Below are 20525 nucleotides of genomic sequence, written 5' to 3'. Positions count from 1 at the left end.
GAAAAGCAGTCAAGTTCTTTTTAACTTTTTACTTTTATTTTTCTACATTTTGTTTTCTACTCAAAAAATGTCAAAGAAGCAATCTAAAAGAAATAGAGAGAAAACTAGGAGGAATTAGCTTTTATTAGAATTATTCAGAAATTATCTCCAAATCGTTTTTGTCTGTATTCATTATATTAAATTATTTTTGCACTTACTAGCATTATTATTGCATTTCTATACCAGTATATCAACCACTTAGTCATTTATTTAAGCTAACACTTTTCAGCACCAAGCACAATCATGACTAAGCCCATTTCCAAGAGAACCGTGGTCAACTTTGACCTGAGCCCCGAGGACATTGCCCTCACTGTTGACGAGATGATTGCCGAGAGCAAAGCGATTCTTGACCAGGTTGCTGCCGAGCCCAACCCCACATTTAACAACGTCATTGTGCCACTGGCCACACGCGAAAACACCCAGAACGCCGACTACTCTGTCATTTCGTTTTTGCAGAACGTGAGCACCAAGAAAGAGGTTCGCGACGCAAGCATTAAAGGGGAGGAAAAGCTCAATGTAAGTTTATTTGATTCCGTTATTTAAACCTGTTAATTATCTGTCTTCGCCGCATCATGAAAAGAAACTCGAACATTTTAATAATGATTCGTACCGTTTTATGACCATTGTATTAATTCGTGCAATCACGTATATACCATCTTCCATGTTTTAGGCGTTTGAAATCGAAATGATTATGCGCGAGGATGTGTACAAGGCCGTGCGCGCTGTGTATAATAATCCGGCAGAGCTGGCTGTGCTGGGGCCCGAGGATCGTAGATTGGTAGGAAAAATTGAACAGGGATACCGCTACAACGGCCTTGCACTCAGCGTCAAGAAACGCAAAAGGCTCAGCCAAATCAGCAAGCGCCTGTCAGATCTGGGAATAGAATTTAATAGCAACATCAACAAAAGCACTGGACGCATCCTGTTCACTCGCGAAGACCTCGATGGGCTGGTTGATGACTACTTCGAAGGCCGCAAAACGGAGGTGGTTGACGGTGTTGAGAAGTATGTTGTCACGACAAAGTCACCAGATATGAGCCCTGTCATGCAGGCAGCCAAAAATGAGCAAACACGAAAGATACTACTAACTTTGAACAAGCAGTTGTGTCCAGAAAACATTGTGCTAATGCAAGAAACTATTGCTCTGCGCACTGAGGCAGCCCAGCTTCTTGAATTCAAGACACATGCAGAGTTTAAGCTAAGTAAGGTAGGCAAGACACCAAAAGAGGTGATAAACTTTGAGCATGACATGCAGACAAGATTGCAGCTCTTGGCAAAAACTGAGTTCAAGAAGCTCGAAAAACTTAAACAGGCAGAGAACAAGGCAGCGGGTGTGCCTTATGAGGGCTTGTATCTGTGGGACCATCGTTATTACTCAACGCTGCTAAAGAAGCATGAATATAGTATCAGTGAGGATGAGGTCAAGCAGTACTTTCCAGTAAAGGAGGTGATACATGGCATTCTAGATATTTTCCAGAATATGTTCAGCCTGCGGTTTACTAAGGTAGAGAACCCGCCTGTGTGGCATGATGATGTGGACATGTACGAGGTGTGGGAAGCCACAAGTGACGAGTTTGTTGGCCACTTTTACCTTGACCTGTATCCACGCGAGAACAAGTACAACCATGCTGCAGTGTGGCCGATTCGCGCCGGGTATGATCGTGAAGATGGAACACGTGAGTACCCAGTGGCAGCCATGGTTGCTAACTTTTCCAAACCTACAGGTGCTACACCAGCGCTGCTGACACATGGCAATGTTGTAACATTTCTGCACGAGCTTGGACACGTCTTTCACGAAATGTGTTCAGTGACCAAGTGGGCTAAATTTCATGGTACTAATATGGAGCGTGACTTTGTAGAGGCCCCATCGCAGATGCTCGAAAATTGGGGTTGGGACCCCTCAGTCTTACGCAAGTTTGCCGTGCACTACAAGACTGGGGAGCCCATTCCTGAAGACCTTGTCAAGCGCCTCGTTGCTGCTAAGAACAAAGGCTCAGGATTGTCTAATCTTGTTCAAGTATTTTACGGGCTTTATGACATGGCCATTCATGACACTGCTGATGGCAAGGTAGATGCTAAGGCAATTTACAACAAGTTGCGCGAAGGCATTACAATGTTTAAGAATGGTGACATTGATTCCTGGGGCATGGCCACCTTTGGACACATGATGGGTGGATATGACACTGGGTACTACGGGTACCTTTGGTCGCAGGTATTTAGTGCCGACATGTTTGCGTCGCGGTTTTTCAAGGAGGGAATTGACAACCCAAAGACTGGGTTGGACTACCGCCGTGAAATACTGCTTCCCGGTGGCAGCCGCGATGCATCAGTGAGCCTGGAGAAATTCTTGAGCCGCAAGCCCAACAACACGGCGTTTCTTGAGTCAATTGGGCTCAAGCTTGACTGGGTTTAATATTTTAAATAATTACACAAATATACAGTTCATTGCATCCACATTTGAAGGCCATTTAAATTATAACGCATAAATCAATAATCGGGCTGCGAAAAAGTTTAGAAATACTATCAAAGTTACGTTTTTGTTTACCCCAAAGAAGTGGCAACTACAATTTTCACAATTCTTATTTGGGCAAAGGATGATGTCGATCCAAACTTTTTTAGTAAATAGAGCACAAGCCACATTTTTGATAGCAGCAATAGCAGCAACAAAAATTAAACAAAAACAATAGCGAAAAATTTTAAATAAAAGTTGATGTTGTGGTAGAAAATGTCACATGAAGCATGCTTGTTTGTTTGTGTGGATTGGGGTAAATCGAGGCAGTGGCAAAAAAATGCTGCTATTGTAAAAAAGGATGCAGTGTAAATATTATATTTGGCAGGCTAGCAGCTAAGCAAGCGGAAAAACAGGTGTGGCCAGAAAAAAACTGAGGCCAAGTTTTGTTTTCCCTTTGGCGCTTACAAGCCCAAATGATTACTCGACCCTTTTTACTTTCAAGCTCTTTTCCAATTTTCCCTTAATGACAAAATTTTATTTTTATTACCTTTTTTGTCTTTTGTACATGTTGTCTAGCTCTAAAGTCAAGCTTGCAAAACCCCCTACATTAATAGCAGCAAATCTGACGCAAGCGATTATATCCTGTCTCCTCCCCCTTTCCCCACCACCCCCCTGCCCGCTTTTTATTTCATTATAATCTCTTTTCTATTTTTCTTTTTTATCCCTCATACTTTGTTTTTTATTTTACCTTCCCTTTATTTTCCATCATTAATATTTTTCTATCACTTTGCATTTTTATTATCTACAAATAACGACCTGAATATGGACAACACAGTTTCGGGACAGTCGTTAGGCGACCAGATGCTTGGTCTGTTGAATATGCAATACACAGGAGCGACTAACCACAGCAGCAATAGCAACTTGGGTGCCTTGGGAGGCTCGATTGCGGGGCAAAGTCCGTTCTCCGCATCACCTTCATCCACAGTAATAGGGAACATTACTGCCTCAGAACAGACGCAGCAGCAGCAGCGAGTAGGAATAACAGTACCTCACCATATGTTGACGTCCTGTGGATGGCCCATGGTCCACCAATTAACAACACAGCAACAACAAGCGACCGACAGTTCGGCAACGGTGTCGCCGGCGCAGCAGAGTTTAAGAAATGAGCTGGCCTTGCAGCAGTTGGCTGGGGTGCCGGCACAGCAGGCGGCGCCGGGCGAGCTGAACAACTACTCACTTATTTTACAATATTGGGAGCAGCTTCAGCAACAACAGCATCAGATGCAGCTCATGCATGCTGGGCAGTTGAATCAGTCTGTAATAGCTATGCCAGCCGTTGCACAGCAGGAGATGGAGCAGAGGATGCCCCACCTACAAGTACCTTTGTCATGTGTTCCTTCCTCGTCGTTTCCATACCCAGCACAATCATCAGCGCATGCAGGGGCTTTTTTCCAAAGCAGACCAGGCATCACCTTGGCACAGGCGCAGATACAAGCACAAATGCTGGCTCAAGTTCAAGCACAAGCATTTGCTCAAGTACAAGCGCGGGCTCTAACGCCAGCCAGTACATTGCTGTCTGCAACACCCGCGGGCCAAGAGCAGCAGCAGCCACCCCTGCATGGAGCAACACATTCGGATACGAGCGCAGCCAATTGGGATGCAGCAAATGTTGGCGGTGCCAATCCTGCTTTCGCAAACATATACGATTTTACTCCGAATAGCACTCTGGGCAGCAGTGGTCTATTCGCAGGCTCGACGCCCAGAGCCAGTCCGGCCCCCGGCTCAGCCGCGCAGAAATATCCCAAGCCTCTTGTGCCAAAGAAAACCAGGCGCAGAACGGGTCTCAACAATGTCAGAAAGGACAGTGCCGTTGCTGCGCCGACGCCGACGCCGACGCCGACCAAGCAGGGGCGGTCGCGGTCACAGTCGGGGGTCAAGTCTATTACGACTCCGGGCTCGGCAGTCAGCATGCTGTCTCTGGCCGAGGTGCCACTAGCTGAGCGCTTTCAGGTTCAGACGCCGCCAGCTGAGCAAATGCCGTCGCCGCCACTCCAGCACCACATCCCCCGGCGCGATGTTCTAGGCAGCGCCATTGATCGGCTACTGGCATTCCACAGCTCATTCACCGGCATGCCGCGCACGCTGGAGGAGTGGAACGCGGTGATCGACGAGCACTTTGTGGCGGACGGCGGGCTGCGGCTGGACCTGGGAACGCAGAGCTACGACGTGCCCAAGAGCACGGCCGGCCGCTTCTACCACACATTTTTTGGCGCGGACGGCGTCATCTCCATGTACGTGGCGCTGGGCCCAGCAACTATCAACGCCTTGCCCATCGGTACAGAGTTTGTCGTTGCGTTCCACAACGTGCTGATTACCACAACATATGCCGGCGGTCGGCGTGTACTAGAGTCGGGCGCGCTGCGGGCGGTGTTTGCCAGCGACTTCCGCATCCGCCTGTGGGCGTTTTCGGCAACCGACGCGACAGTGTGCTTGCCGAGGAAACGGCCGAGCGGACATGATGATGCGCTGGTGCGTATGGCTGACGCGACAATTGCACGTAACCTCGAATGGTCGGCTGAGGCACCAGTGGCACCGCCAGCGCAGAAGCGCAGAAAGTCGTCGAACGGACGTCAGCCGCAAGAGGAGTGCGTTTTGCCGACAGACTCACTGCGCCACGCCGAGGTTGCCAATATTGCATTTTCGCTCAGTGATTTGCTTGCACTGCAGGGCGTACACGATGTGTTCAAGGTGCCGGAGCTGTTGGATATCTGGGCCAGCTTGCAGAGCCCTTCTCCCGCTGAGGTGCCAAAGACTGACGAACCTGCTCCTGTTTCTGTGCCTGCTCCTCCGCGTAAGCGTGGGCGTAAGCGCTCGACAACAACGTCGACTGCACCGACCGCAGTGTAAACACTTTCTTTTTTGTTCTCTTGTATTTATTTGCCATCATTTCTTTTTCTTTCTTTCTGTCTTCTTAATAAGCTATGCTTGTGTTTTTGTTTTCCTTCACTCGCTACTATCTGTTGTTTATAATTTGTAATAAATCACCATACTGTTTATACTCATTATTTTTTGCTGCTCGCAACAAAGTCAGCCACCAGATTCCAAAACTCTGGCCTTTCGAGCTGCTCGTAATGGCCGCCGATATCGCGTACGGCCAGCGTGACATTGCGGTATCCGCGGTCAATAAGCTTCTGCGCAAACCTCACGGCCTGCTGCGAGCCAACAAGCTCATCCTCCACACTATTGACCAACATGAACGCAATATCCCTTCCCTCATCGCCGACCCTGTGTAGGGGACTGGCCTCCTGGTACTGGTGCGGCCAGAACGCCATTTCGACGAAATCTTCGTAGCTCGGGTACGTCTTGAGTAACCCCGGGATATCGTAAATCCCCCCAATGCCTAGCACACCCCTGGCGCTTTGCGCATTGCCTGTCAGAACCGCCATGTTTGCCAGGTGAGCGCCAGCCGAGTGTCCGACCAGGTAAATTCGTTTGTGGTCCACGTATTCGTGCCCAGGGTACGGTTGCTGACAAGATTGAAGAAAATATAGCGCCGATTGGACGTCTTCAAGGTGCGTCGGGTGGCGAATGGAGGATTCAGCGCGTGTGCTTAGGCGATAGTTGGGTATGGCGACAATGGCTGAGCTGTGGTGGGCAAGGGAAGGGCCGAGGGAGGGAATTGTTTGCTTGTCATCGGTCCGCCAGGCGCCGCCGTGGATGTAGAGTATGAGAGGGAGTAGGGAGTGCGGCGGTGGCGTGGCGGTTGGTAGATAGATATCTAGGGTGTGGCATAGGTCAGCGCTATCTTTGACATAGACAATGTCCTTGTATGTTGCCATCTTTTTTATTTTATATTGTAAAATTATAAAAAAAAATTACAAAAGCGAAAAAGTAATAAAGGTGCAGAATCAAGAGGAAGAGAAGAGTAAATGATTATAAAAAAGTAACTCGTCATGGTTGCCTTTTTCGAATGTATATCGTTCTCCTGCGATTGGAATCAAAACTCGCTAATATTTGACATCATATTTGTATTTGTATCGCAGTTTCACATGTCAACATCAACTTAAAAAAAGCTCAATGCAAACGACGGCGCATTTAAAGAAACATGGATGTTATTTCCTTGCTAGAAAGCACCCAAAAAGAAAATTTTGCTTCCGACTCTCCACTTGTCTTTTTTATTAATTCGCATACTATATCCTGCCTCTGAAATACCCTCTCCTAATCACTCCTCTCCCCTCTCCTTTCATCGTCTGAATACAATGGACTTCACATCGCTCTCCACAGTCTTATCATTACCTAATGCAGCCAACAACGACACGCACATATCTCGTGCAACAACATGGCTGGCTAAAATGGCCAAACAAGACGAACCAAAAAAGGATACTACTGACACCAACACCGACACCAACACAGTACCAGATTATATCTTGAACTCCAACCGCATAGACCTGGCAATTGCCGCGGCAATAAGGGCCAGGCAATTGGACAGGGAGGGCAACAAGGAGGGTGCCGCTCAACTTTTTTCTTTTGGCCTTGAGCACATGGCATTGGCCCTCCGAGATACTCGGCAAATACGCGATGTGTATGTGCGCGAGCGACTGGCTACTCTCAAAATGCTGCTCTCAGAATCTACTGAAATACACACAGATGCTGTTTCTTTCTCTACTAATTCAACTGCTGTTAAAACAAAGCCGACGCACAGTTCTAACCTGCAGCTTCCGGCAGACAATGTGCGGTATTTGGATACACACGGAGTTACAATACTGGCAGTAATGAGTTTTGTTTTGGATCTTGTGAACCGGATTATCATCATGTGGCTGGTGCTGCTCGGAAATACCTTGGTGTGGGTGTCTGTGCGGTTCAAGAACTCGGAGATGCCGGAGATCCTGGCAAAGTACCTTATGCAGCTGTTTTCCTGGTTGACGGCATGCATTCGGTATTGGAATTTGCAAGAGCGAGTTTTGAGGCTATGTGGAATGGTTTGGGTTTGGATGGCTTCTGTGGATGGCGCGACTGGGTTTTGGCAGAGAGTTGCTTGTTCGGTTGCCACCGTGCTAGCCGCCTTTTCCAGGGTCGTCGAGGAGTCGACAAGAATGGATTCGGATAAGCGTTGAATCGAACAACCACATTCCATTCCCTCTCTCTCTTTCTCTCTCTTCCTTGTTTCTTTTTTTTACCAAGGACATTATCTCTGTTTTTCCTCCCTCCCTAAAAACACCTTGGTTCGATTGTATTGAATACTTGATAGTTATAATGTGTAAAAATAAATAAACAATGAGGATAGAAAAGTTGCGATATTCTATTGTATGGCCATCAAGGGAGTCAATTAAACTTTTTCAAAAAATGTTAGTAATAAAATTTTGGCACTACTATTCAAATTGAAAATTTTGTTTACCTTATTTTAAGCTTTACAACTGAAAATGCACCATTTTTTGCCATGCAAACCAAAATAAAAAATCAGTGCCAAAAATGCCAATGAAATTTGGGTTTTTTTTGAAAATCAATTGACCTGCAGCGACCAGAATTAAACTATAACAAATATCCAATCGACAGAGTAACCTTTGAGATTGTTTACACACTTACCTTTACGTTTCATTAAAAGGTAAGTTAACAGTGAGTTAACACCTTTCGCCAAAGGTAGAAATAAGATAGCACATATGTGAGATATTCGTAAGTATTCTTAGCGGCAGATTACTCTTTAACCAAACAAATATTCCTATCTGCGCTGCTGCTGTTTTCTAGTATTTTTGTCATCGCAGGTTGGTTAAGGATGGCAAAAAAAGTGACATTAGGCATACGGAAGTGGAATCGTAGCATGGCTGCAGTGATGACCTTTCGCATCATCCTCAATGCCCTTCTTATAAGCGAGCATCCTCCCTGTTTATTGCGCAAAAAGGCATCGTCAGAGTCGGCTGAACCCGAGTCTACAGCGACGCCGAGACTTTGGCCAAGCCAATGTCCAACCCCAAGCTTCTCTTCGCAAGAAGCAGCGCAATGATTAATATCTTCAACCATAGTGGTCTATTGCCACTAGTTTCTAGGCGCGTTCTGGGTTGTTATGCAATCTGGATAGGAAAGATGTTGATTTGCAGGATATTCGAATTTTTCAGATATTCGCAGTCTCATTATTTTCTACAGCGAAAGGAACATTCTCGACGAACATCCGAATACTCCAAAAAGGTTTTGGTGCCTAGTTTATTGTGTGCTGCTCCGTTGTTACCCTTTTCACCTTTGCATTGTTTTTTCTATTGCGCGCATTTTTTCTACACTTTGCCATTTTTCACAAGCGAAGATACAATATTTTCCAATCCTTATTTCCTAGGCATTTAATTATTCACATAAACTAAAAAAACATGGAGGTCACTGCAGGGCAGTACCATCGCGAGATGAGTAAATTCATTCTCGACGAGATTGACCAAGGAGTGTCTGCACCAACAAAGTCCGAGCTCGGCAAGCTCTCCCGGCTCACGCCAATGCAATTCCAAGAGCTAGCAACAGACGTATACGATGAGCTTAAGCGACGCCGCAGCGAAAACCAAGACTTCCCCTTTCTACCCGTCCGCGACCATTACCATCCGAAGCGCAACCAGGCGCGCCAAAAGCTAGCCACCTTGTCGCGCCCAAAGTTTGTCGACCTCGTGCATGACGTCAATGAGGAGCTGAAAAGACGCTTCCCGCACAAAATTGACACTACCGAGTTCGCCACCGCATCTTCCAGGTATGACTCGATGAACATGGGCAATATGCAGAGTGCGTTGCCAATTGCACAGCAGTTCCAGAGCTCGCAGTTCGGACAGCAGTCGGGGTTCGGTCAGTACCAGATGTCGAGGTCACCGCCGACAAGCTCAGGCAGCATCCAGGGCTACACCCATACCATTAATCCACCGGTATCTGCCATGGCATCAGCAGCGGGGCGCGGCAGCAGCTTTTCCCACGACGACGCAGACAACGACGCCAACTGTGGTCTGCGCAACAGTCAACTAGGCCAAACCGCCCGTGTGCCCACACCTGACCGTAGCGCGCGCATGAGCACGAGCGACCTTGAAAAGCTCAAGAACGAATACGAAATGCGACTCTCTGCCATGCGCAAGCGAGTGGGTCAGCTGGAGAGCCAAATGCTGGACCGGCGCGGCGACAGCTCCCAATCCCCCATAGATGCCGAGCAAATCAGTAATATTGAGCGCATGAACGCGGCGTTAGCGCAGAAGAACGAGAGGCTGGAGAACGAACTTAAGTTGTTGCGCGACCAGCTGGTTACCGCGAGGTCGGATGTGCCAGCGCTGAGGCAGGAAAATGACAAGCTGAGGATTGAACGCACAAGGTTTATTGAGCGCGAGCGCGAGCTCAAGGTTAAGCTTGATGAGGCTAGGGCCAAGGTGCGACGGCTCAAGGCCACCTCAGTATTTGCCATGGATCACGGAGACACGGAGCTGGTTCCGCCACCTGTGTTTGTTAACTCTGGTGGTGTCATTCGTCCGTCATCCGTCAGGGCGTTCCAGGAGGCTGTTGAGGCGCTGCTTTCAGCCGTCAGGTCGGAGAACATGGACGTTGACTTGCCGAATGCTCAGTCGTTTGTGGTGGCTGCCTGTGGTGAACTCAACGCGGATGTGACCGCCTACCAGGCCGCCAATGCCGGAGATCCCAGCACATGGCCGTTGCCCAGAGACACCCTGGAGAACACGCCTGAGGTTGTTCTCAAGCTTGAGACTCATCTGGATGGCCTCGCTCATGCTGTTGACAAGCACCTGAACAGCATGGGTGTGCTGCCTATTTCGCTTTTGGAGGCCGCCGCCAGCCACCTTGCGACTGCTGTTGTGGACCTTGTGAAGCTTCTTAAAGTGTGTTTCGACGAGAGCAAGGCTGCACCGCGCGCCATACAGGCTATGGTGGTGCCTGCGGTGGCAATGGCCGCCGCCGCCGCCACCGCCGCAGCAACTGTAGAAGCAAAACAGGCACCAACATCCACTTCTGCGAACGCCACCACCACTTCCGCCAATAGATCCGATCAATATGGCCTGGAATCGAGCACCGATAACATTATTGCTGGAATCCAAAGCATGCTACAATTGGTGCGCGCGCCCAGTCCGGCTCCCAACGCCCTGTTTTCCACATTACAGCGGGTCATTGTGTCTATCCGGGAGACTATCAATATTAGTCGCGCCGAGTTTGATAATATCGAGACCGGGTCCGGTGCCAGTGAGCAGCTGAATGTGGATCTGTATGATCGGGCGGTGGCAAAGGGTGTTTTGGACGGGTTGGAGAAGGGGCATTTGCAATTGACTGATCAGTTGAACGATATTAATGAGGCCCATGATGCTGCTGGTGGGTCTGATATGGATAATGAGATTGTGAGGGAGTTGCTGAACGAGATGGCATTCAAACAGCGCTTGACATCGGCTCTTATTGATGTCGGTAAACTAACAAAGACATTGGTACTTTGGCTAGAATAAATCTATTGTTTTTCCTCCCTATTTTACACCGCTTTTTTCGCATAAAATAAAAGATTTTGAGTATATAAAAGTCGAACGGCCAGATCACAGATGGCGTTGACATTGAAAAAATGGGACTACAAGACCCCCGGTTGTGCATTGCCATTATTCTGCAGGACCCGGCACTACTTGAAGGAACCATTCGCGACAACCTTAATCCAACCAACGAGTACATCTACAACGAAGTCTGGGCGGCTATTAGCGCGGGCCAAATCTGCGACCCTCTCAATACTCCGACAGAGAAGTACGTTAAATCTAAAAATAATAGACATTTTAACAAGGGGCCGTGGATCGAGGGTGTTTGTGACATCAGAAATGGGGGGCCGAGTCATGTGACAGCGCAGACGCGTAAAATATGTTTATGATATTTTACGCGTACGGCGAATTCTGAATAGTGAGCTCTTCAGCTCTTTCCGTAGTCTCATTTCTATTAATATATACTATAGCTAGTCCAAATCGCATTACAGTGTTGGGTTGAATAAATGGGTAGAGCATAATGGCAAAAAGCTTAGTGTCGACTAGAGACAGGTTATTGGTCTTTGCAGAGCTCTGTTTTGGCAGCGCAAGTGTGATACAAGGAATTGCGGCTTGTCTCCGGCGATTGATTCATTAATCAATCTCTAGTTAATTCCCTACTTGGATATGCGGGAATTCATACACACACATTAAATATTAATGAATATGAACAGTGGAGGCTGTTTATCCCTTAGCTTTCTTTTAGTTCATTTGTTCAATATATTTATTTTTAACATAACAGCAGGTTTGTCATTATGGACGAAGCGAAAGCCAATGTGGATACAAAGTCCGACCAGATCATGCAAAAAGTGCTCCCCTGTGAGTTCAAGGACTGCACCATGTTGACCATTGGGCACTGTCATGGACAGCGGCCGCATCCTGGTGATGGACCACGGCCAGATGGCAGAGTTTGACACGCCTGATAACCTGCTCGCCGACAAGAACAGTCATTTCTCGCAGTTGGTCAAGAGCATAAAGCCCAACCAGAGCTACTAGATAAAGATTTTCTATTAACAATTAGTTTTATTTTATTCAAATGATCACTATTGTCACAACATAATCAAGTTTTAATTTAAAAAGCGAGCAACCGAGTCAAATATTTTAAATATCATAAATTCTTGATAAATCTGGAGTATAATATGACAAGCAATGAATTGGTTTACAAATGTGATGCTTGCAAATAAACATTAACATTTTTCACAAAAAAATTTGAAATCGAATAAACAGCAAAAACGCCTGGCCAAAAGCAAAACCATTTTTATTTACTATGTACGCACGCCCAATTATAATACCTTCATAAATACATTTTTTGTAACCATTTCAGAACAGAGCAACAAGTCCAGTTATTCGTGGCTGATTCAGGCTGGTTGCTTGCTTGCACAGGTTACTATCAACCTGTCACGGGTTCGATACCCGGATTGCGACATAAATAAAATGTGTTAAGCTTCTTGTTTAACTGAAATATTAGTGGACCGTGAGGAACAACAGTGACACAAGTTTCAATTGCTGCGCAAAGTCAGTGAGACGTACCCACCCATGGGATTAAATGTGCACTCTGAGTCCTTTAATATTTTTTTGCAATAAATTGTTGGCGAGTGATGGTGCTTATTTCACCTCCATTTCAAAAATTAAACTTTTGGTGTTTACTTGGCTGATTTTCAATACAGTCGTTCTGTTAATGGTGGTGTTTTATTCTTGAATAATAACTCGCTGACTGTGTAAACCTATAAAAATTATAAGTAGACAGGGGTGGTAGAAACCATCAGCGCAAATGCAGGGGCCATCGTGTAGGGGAATCCTGCAATGGCTGATGAGGCTGTAGGCTTGTGACGCTCTGCTGGAGGCCCACTGCACCTTCCAGATTGGCGGGGGTCTGGGAATCGAGTTTTGGAGGTGTGCACGGGGCGGCAGTGATGTGAGTAGTGATCTGAAGGAAATCGTCACGGCCGCGTAACAATCCGAAATTGTGGTTGAAAGGAGTACTAAATCATCCGTGAGTCCATCGGCTGTTGCTGTATGCCAAGTCGCTGTAGGCCACCCACTGTAAATAAATAAGTGGCGCAGCAGCGAGCTGGTAGAGCTTGTAGAAGGCCGTCACCATTGGTGAGTTTTTGACCTCGAATGCTTTCCACATTGAGAGTGACATCAGAAATGGGGGGCTGAGTCACGTGACAGCGCAGACGCGTAAAATATGTTTACGATATTTTACGCGTACGGCGAATTCCAAATAGTGGGCTCTTGAGCTCTTCTCGTAGTCTCATTCAGATTAATATTTATTATAACCAGCACAATGCTTCATTACAGAGAGTGACAATGCGAGCCAATTGGTGAGTGCAGGCGCTGTTTGCGGGAGAGGAGTGAGTGCGCCGGGAAATTGGGGCAGGGCATTGTCAGCTTGTGCCGGGGGCGCGCTGGGTGCGGTGTCTTCGGGGAATGCTGGTAGTCGTGATAGCGGCGGCTGTTGGAGCGGGAAATTGAGGTTGACAATGTCAGGGAGTTGGTCCCCTCTTTGCTCGCTTTCTCGGCTGTAGCGCGGGTTTAGGCGACACTCATTAGTGATAGTTGGGAAACATTTGTTATAGTAAGAGGGGGGTGTGAGGAGCACTAGTTGTCTAGTGGTAAAAGTTAGGGGTGATTTTATAAAAGGTTTTATTACTGATGTTTCTAAAGTACTACTAGGGGCCAGCCTCATCTTATATATGTTCCCAGTCGCCTTTGTCGTGCACATTGTCCATTGTGCGCTCCGTTGGTGAGAACTGGATCTTCTGCGAGTAGACCGGTATCTTGGCAAGTCGATGTTGTGGTTTTCGTGCGTGTACGCTTATGCGTGTGCATTACAGGATGGGGGGCATGTTTGGGCATCAGTGTGATGCCTCCCTGATTTGCACCTGCATTATCCAATTAGCGTCCTATCGATCAGCGCGCAGGTGGGAACTTGTTTCGCGGTTCTCGACCTCAACATCTGCTTCCATATCTTCAGTCTGCGCAACACATTAATACTCCATTTTTGTTTTTGTTTTCCTTTGACGCTGGAAAGCTTGCTTTTAATGTATGCTATTGTAAAAAGGGGCTACCACAAGCAATTGAAATACACCGTATCAATTTTTAATTAATAATTTTTGTTTTAACCACCAATGCAAATGTCCGCACCAAGTCATTGCTTTTATAGAAAAGAAAATTTTAGATAATAGACAAGCTTGAAATATTTTTATTTTTACTTTTACTTTTACTCTTTTGTGTAGGAGCTATATTGTGACATCAGAAATGGGGGCCGAGTCACGTGACAGCGCAGACGCGTAAAATATGTTTATGATATTTTACGCGTACGGCGAATTCTGAATAGTGAGCTCTTTAGCTCTTCCCGTAGTCTCATTTCTATTAATATATATTATAGCTAGTCCAAATCGCATTACATTTGGTAGCACCTCGAGTTCGAAAACCCGCGCTTCCTCATCAACGACTGACTGACCGACAGACAAACTGGTTAATATATATATATAAAAACAAAAAAAAAAAAAAAAAAAAAAAAAAAAAAACAGTAACCATGACTGGAATGTCGCCATACGAATCGGCAATGAGATTCAGCCCGACACTGGCACCAGACGAGGACAACGCAGAGAAGGTGGCAATTGCCGTTGGACCCTGGGTGAGAGATACTGAGGAACACTTTATCCACGCAAAGCTAGACGAGAGTGAGTGGGTATTTGTAGCCTCACACAAGATCCCAACAGACAAGAAAAACGAGTACCGCAGACACTGTACAGAACACAACAAGGACCACCGCGACTGGGGAACGTTCAAGGAGTTCCTGACAACTACATACTCGCGTGCAGTGTCATACTATGACACACTGCACAAATACTACCACCTACAACAGCCTGGGACATTAGAGACCTTAGAGGAGTTTGTGGTGCAATTCAAGTACCTCGCGGAAATTCTGGAATTCAAACTCTCAGACAGGCATGTGACCACGACCTTCCTCATGAAGCTACCACCAATGCTCAACCAGCAGATTCTGAGCGAATCGACAAGCTCGACAGTATACGAGATTGATGCACTGACTTCCCGTGCCAGAGCCTTCCTGCGCATTCATGGCCGTCATGATAATACAGCTATGAATGTGGATGCAATAATGGTGAATGCAGTGCAGACAGAAAGGAGACGCAGTGGCCTGCCGCCATTTGCAAGTGTCTCCAAGCAGTCGGGCTGTACCAAGGAGATGTTTGAGAAGTGGGCTGCCAACAACGTGTGCCTTGGGTGTGGCAGTGATGAACACAAGTGGCATCGCTGCCCTAAGAATACACACCCAAAAGCAAGAAGGGCATGAGTGGATGTGAGTCCTCTGCCCTTATCATCTCTGAAATTGCCGTTTGCCCCCCAAATAAAACCGCTATTAACAGACAAACCTCACCTGAGCCCCAACTGATTTTAAATGCAACTATAGACACCAAAGCCATCCGTGTGCTCATCGACAATGGATCACAAATTACCATCATCAACGAACAGACCCGCGACCGACTTAAACTGAAATCCGAACGACTACAACACAGCCAACCAATACAACTGGCCAATGGCGCACACTACAAGGACTGCACCGAGTCGTGCACAGTAACGCTGCGCCTCCTGAGCAACCTAACAATTACAGTACATTGCCTTGTTCTCCCAGTTTCCGAAGATATAATATTAGGAAATAATTGGCTAAAAAAACACAAGGCCACGATCCACAGCCACCTTGACAAGGTGACATTTGACTATGGCGGGAAAAGCTGGTCCATCCGGGGTAATGCAGAGCCTCGGACCGACGAGGACCAGCTGAAGCCTATGTCAATCAGTGCACTGAAAACTGCACGTGCAAACGACCAAATTGAGGAATGGGGATGGCTACGAATTACATTCCCTGACAACGATACCAATCCAGCAATCCATGTGGCAGCAACCACGACGACACAAGACAGGGCGCTACAGGAGCTACATGCCAGATACACCCAAGTCCTTGATCAGCCGCCCTCCAAACGACCACCACCAGGCGGCCCTGAGATGGAAATCCATGTACATGAGGGCACAGCACCTGTGACCAAGGCACCATACCGCCTGTCACATGCAGAGATGGATGAACTAGACCGACAAGTGACTGACTTACTTGCAAAGGGGTATATCCGCCCGTCATCTTCCCCATGGGGTGCACCAGTCCTCTTTGTCAAGAAAAAGGATGGATCAATGCGCCTGTGTGTTGACTACCGTGGCCTGAACGCAGTGACGATAAAAGATGCATTCCCAATGCCGCGTATAGACGATTTGCTTGACGACACCCGTGGCGCAAAAGTTTTCTCGAAAATCGATTTGGTACAGGCGTACCACCAGGTGCGAATTTGCAATGCAGACATCGCCAAAACTGCCTTCCGCACAAAACAAGGGTCATTTGAATTCACAGTTGTACCTTTCGGGCTGACAAATGCCCCTGCCGTCTTCCAACGTGTCATGAACCATGCGCTGCGCAACCTACTTGGCAAAACGTGCATCGTGTACCTAGACGACATCTTAGTCTTTTCAAAGAATGACGCCGACCATGCAAAAGATCTCGAGGATGTACTCGCCTGCCTCAAGGAGCACAACCTGCACACAAAACCCGAAAAATGTGCATTCTTCAAAGACACAGTCGACTTCCTTGGGTTTGTCATTTCAGGCAAGGGTATTGCGACTGACCCACGCAAAGTAGATGCCGTTAAAGAGTGGCGCACGCCAGAGACAATTACAGACATCCGCGCATTCCTTGGATTAAGCGGCTACTACCGCCGGTTTATTAAAAACTATGCTAGAATAGCACTACCGCTGACCGATTTGCTATGCAATACCGACTTTTCGTGGAACGACCAGGCTGACAGGGCTTTCACCGAGCTGAAGCAGCAACTATCCACAGCACCAATACTCCATCAGTATGATCCAACTTGCGAAACGAGAGTCGAGACAGATGCATCCGGCTCTGCAATTGGCGGTGTCCTACACCAACGACATGACAAGGTGTGGTGCCCAGTGGCATTCTATTCGGCAAAGCTGGGACCAGCACAGCGCAACTATGCAGTCCACGAGCAAGAACTTCTTGCAATCATTCGTGCACTGGTCCTCTGGCGGCATTACCTACATGGCATCAAGTTTGAAGTGATTACAGACCACAAATCAATCGAGTTCCTTAAGACGCAAAACAACATATCCCCGCGCCAGGCCCGCTGGCTGGATATCTGGCAGGAATTCGACATGAAAATCATTTACCGCAAGGGCGCTCAAAATGCAGTTGCTGACGGCTTGTCACGCTCACTCGAATCGCAACCCGACAACATAGTATACGCAGCGTCACATTCAGGCAAGGTGCCACACATGGCACTGACGCCACCGACAGGACTGACTGCACCAGCTATACCACTAAATGATGCCCCGCTGAACAACACGAGTAAAAACGATGACGCCGCACACACATCCGTACCTATACCTATGCCCATACCCATGCCCAATATCAAGACAACCACTCCAGCTGCACAGACAACGAATTTTCCGCCAACGCCAGCCGTGGTCGACAGAACATATTTGACTGCCGATGAGCGCAGAGAACTAAACCGTGCTGAATATGTGCGCAAGTCGCTGCACTACAAGAACTACCAACGCGGATGTCGCGCTGAAGCCGAAACAGAAGCCAAACGAACACAAGAGACAGTGGCTGCAGAAACGACGAGTGCAACCATGGAGACTGACCAGCCAAAGGACAATACGCACAACGACGACCTGATAGACCAATTTGAAAAATGGAAACTGTGCGCACTGTTTGTGCCACGCACAACTGCCAACAGCATGGAGGTTCAGCTGCTACACGACGATGCGACGATGCCTTGCAAGGCATATCCAGATGACGCTGGATTTGATGTATACTGTATAACCAAGTTTGTGCTCGAGCCCAAGGCCCAACACCTTGTCCCATTAGGCATCGCCGCCAAGGCGCCAATAGGCACATACCTGCGCATTGCCCCACACAGTAGCCTGGCTGCCAAGGGTGTTGTGGTGCTCGGAGGAATAGTCGACGGGGGCTACCGCGGTGAGATTTCAGTACTCCTGTTCAACACAGGCAATATAGAGATTCCGTTCGCTGCACATGACCGCATAGCACAGTTGATTCCAACCAAGATCGCACACTCACACATCACTGAGGTCAAGTCCTTTGAGGAGACAGCCGGTGGAGCCAACGGGTTCGGCTCTTCAGGAAAAGGGGGGAGGATAGCAGTCCGCATGGCTGCTGTCAAAGCGCTAACGCTGAAGACGAGCGCGAACCCTGAGAACTCCTACAAGGGCGACAGCAAGTTGGAGAAAATTATGGAGAGGATTAGTAGTGGCGAAGAACCAACATCCAGAGCCGAGCGCGACATTACAAACAAATTCCATGCACAGGGTGGTGTCCTGTTCAAGAAAGGACGCCGCTGCGTCGGAACAAAGCAAGACAGATCACTACTGCTGGCCGAGTTCCATGATGCTGCAATACACCCGGGTATAAAAGCAACATACGACAAGCTGAGTGAACTATTCTATTGGCCAGGCATGTATGTGGATTGCGAGAATTATGTCACAACGTGTGACCTGTGCCAAAGAGTCAAAGGCAGCAACAGGCCAAGCGATGGACCGCTACAGCCGCTACAGATCCCGCGACGCAACTGGTCAAGTGTGAGCATGGACTTCATTGTCAGCCTACCTAAGACAAAGGACGGATATGATGCAATCATGGTCGTCGTTGACCGCCTGTCCAAGATGGCACACTTTGTACCAACACACAATGCCGCAACCGCCCAGACAACCGCCGACCTGTATTTCAAGACCATCTACCGCCAACATGGCCTGCCCGAGTCCATAATATCAGACCGTGATCCGAAATTCCGCTCTGCATTCTGGATGGCACTGTGGAAGCAAACTGGAACGCAACTCAACATGTCCACTGCCGGCCATGCACAAACTGATGGACAGACTGAGCGTGTGAACCAGATACTGGAGTCAATGCTGCGTGCGACGTGCAACAATTACCAAAACGACTGGAACCAACACATAGTGCATGCAGAGTTCGCCTATAATAGTCGCAGCAACAGCTCGACACAGCACAGCCCATTCTATGCAAATTATAGCTTCCAACCATTGAACGCCGCCACCATCGCCTTCAACATGGAAACTGCTGAGCCCAATACCGACGCCGACGATACAATCCTGAAGATTAAACAGATTAGCGAAATAGTCAAGGAAAACATCGAATTCGCACAGCTACGCATGATCAGAAACCACGACAAGAAGATAACCTCACCCGACATTGTGCCAGGCGATGAAGTAATGATCTCGACGAACTTTACAACGCCACCTTACCTGCGTAACCGGTCCAGCAACTCACTGCAACATAAATGGGCTGGGCCCTACAAGGTCGAAGAACAGATCGGCCGAAATGCATTCCGCCTCAAACTCCCACTCGACATGCGCATTCACCCGGTCATTTCGTGGTCACACCTAAAAAAATACCATGCTGCCGACGATCACCGTGCCGCACTCCGCTCTGAACCACCACCTGTAGAAGTTGCAGGACACCTCGAGTATCAGGTCGAAAAGATTGTTGACGACCGTGTGTGGAGGCGAAAACGCCAATACCTGGTGCAGTGGGAAGGATATGGAATAGAAGGACGAACATGGGAGGACAAGAGTAGCGTGGATGAGACAGAAGCATATGAACGATATTTAACCGCGCGCGCTATCGCCAAGACCGACGGAGTCTGATCTTAAGTAGGGGCGAATGTGACATCAGAAATGGGGGCCGAGTCACGTGACAGCGCAGACGCGTAAAATATGTTTATGATATTTTACGCGTACGGCGAATTCTGAATAGTGAGCTCTTTAGCTCTTCCCGTAGTCTCATTTCTATTAATATATATTATAGCTAGTCCAAATCGCATTACATATATGCTATTAATAGGTAATATACAAAGGTTGATTTATCCTTCATGTTTTCTTCCAGCCAACTCCAAAAACAATATATAAGCATAGATAAACAACGTATTTTTATTTATTTTATTTTTCATATACTTTTTGCACTTTTAATTATACTTATAATATAATACTTGTTAAAACCCATGTCTTACAACGTAGGATTTATGTTCCCGTCAGGAATCACCCTGGAATATAAATTGAAAGCCGCCACACTTCTAAAGGATCTTAAAAGCAAATTGGCACAAAAGTATCCTAAAATAGATTTCTCGAGCTATTACTTTTCTATTGGGACAGAAGAGTACAACCTGGCTAAGCGTTCGAGCAAAGACAATTGGTCACTGAAAGACCTAATGCCGAGCAATATTCTACTTGGTGATGATGTTATAATTGTAGTTGTCACAAAGCCTGTATAATCTCCATACTGTGCCATATAGCTACTGTGGTAGTACAATATAGTAATGTTTTAATATTTTTAATATTTCTAAATATATATATTGTTTACTCGACCCTAAAATATTTTAAATATTTATAAT

At 47.2% G+C, this 20525-nt stretch overlaps 7 protein-coding genes across 7 annotated transcripts; 5 read left to right on the top strand and 2 right to left on the bottom strand.

Moving 5' to 3' along the window:
- Positions 1-189: 189 nt before the first annotated feature.
- BX661DRAFT_162534 (uncharacterized protein) lies at positions 190-2466 on the top strand. The gene is made up of 2 exons (XM_051533319.1): positions 190-555; positions 710-2466. The coding sequence occupies exons 1-2, from the start codon at positions 283-285 to the stop codon at positions 2450-2452; spliced, it is 2016 nt and encodes a 671-aa protein (XP_051392299.1). The 5' UTR covers positions 190-282; the 3' UTR covers positions 2453-2466.
- Positions 2467-2993: 527 nt separating this feature from the next.
- Positions 2994-5496, top strand: BX661DRAFT_181718 (uncharacterized protein). Its single transcript, XM_051535782.1, has one exon. The coding sequence runs from the start codon at positions 3314-3316 to the stop codon at positions 5396-5398; it is 2085 nt and encodes a 694-aa protein (XP_051392298.1). The 5' UTR covers positions 2994-3313; the 3' UTR covers positions 5399-5496.
- Positions 5497-6404, bottom strand: BX661DRAFT_181717 (Alpha/Beta hydrolase protein). Its single transcript, XM_051535781.1, has one exon. The coding sequence runs from the start codon at positions 6328-6330 to the stop codon at positions 5554-5556; it is 777 nt and encodes a 258-aa protein (XP_051392297.1). The 5' UTR covers positions 6331-6404; the 3' UTR covers positions 5497-5553.
- A 220-nt stretch (positions 6405-6624) lies between these two features.
- Positions 6625-7823, top strand: BX661DRAFT_181716 (uncharacterized protein). The gene has a single exon (XM_051535780.1). The coding sequence runs from the start codon at positions 6751-6753 to the stop codon at positions 7603-7605; it is 855 nt and encodes a 284-aa protein (XP_051392296.1). The 5' UTR covers positions 6625-6750; the 3' UTR covers positions 7606-7823.
- Positions 7824-8675: 852 nt separating this feature from the next.
- Positions 8676-11014, top strand: BX661DRAFT_102414 (uncharacterized protein). Its single transcript, XM_051532398.1, has one exon. It carries the CDS (start codon positions 8845-8847, stop codon positions 10939-10941), a length of 2097 nt encoding a protein of 698 aa, XP_051392295.1. The 5' UTR covers positions 8676-8844; the 3' UTR covers positions 10942-11014.
- BX661DRAFT_181714 (uncharacterized protein) lies at positions 10996-11387 on the top strand. Its single transcript, XM_051535779.1, has one exon. The coding sequence runs from the start codon at positions 11052-11054 to the stop codon at positions 11343-11345; it is 294 nt and encodes a 97-aa protein (XP_051392294.1). The 5' UTR covers positions 10996-11051; the 3' UTR covers positions 11346-11387.
- A 1843-nt stretch (positions 11388-13230) lies between these two features.
- BX661DRAFT_181712 (uncharacterized protein) lies at positions 13231-13752 on the bottom strand. Its single transcript, XM_051535778.1, has one exon. It carries the CDS (start codon positions 13721-13723, stop codon positions 13262-13264), a length of 462 nt encoding a protein of 153 aa, XP_051392293.1. The 5' UTR covers positions 13724-13752; the 3' UTR covers positions 13231-13261.
- Positions 13753-20525: the final 6773 nt, after the last annotated feature.

This window comes from Kickxella alabastrina, assembly GCF_025024165.1.
Source record: "Kickxella alabastrina strain RSA 675 chromosome Unknown BX661scaffold_9, whole genome shotgun sequence".
In the NCBI taxonomy this organism is placed as follows: Eukaryota; Fungi; Kickxellomycota; class Kickxellomycetes; order Kickxellales; family Kickxellaceae; genus Kickxella; species Kickxella alabastrina.
This window is presented reverse-complemented; position numbering and strand designations above follow the sequence as displayed.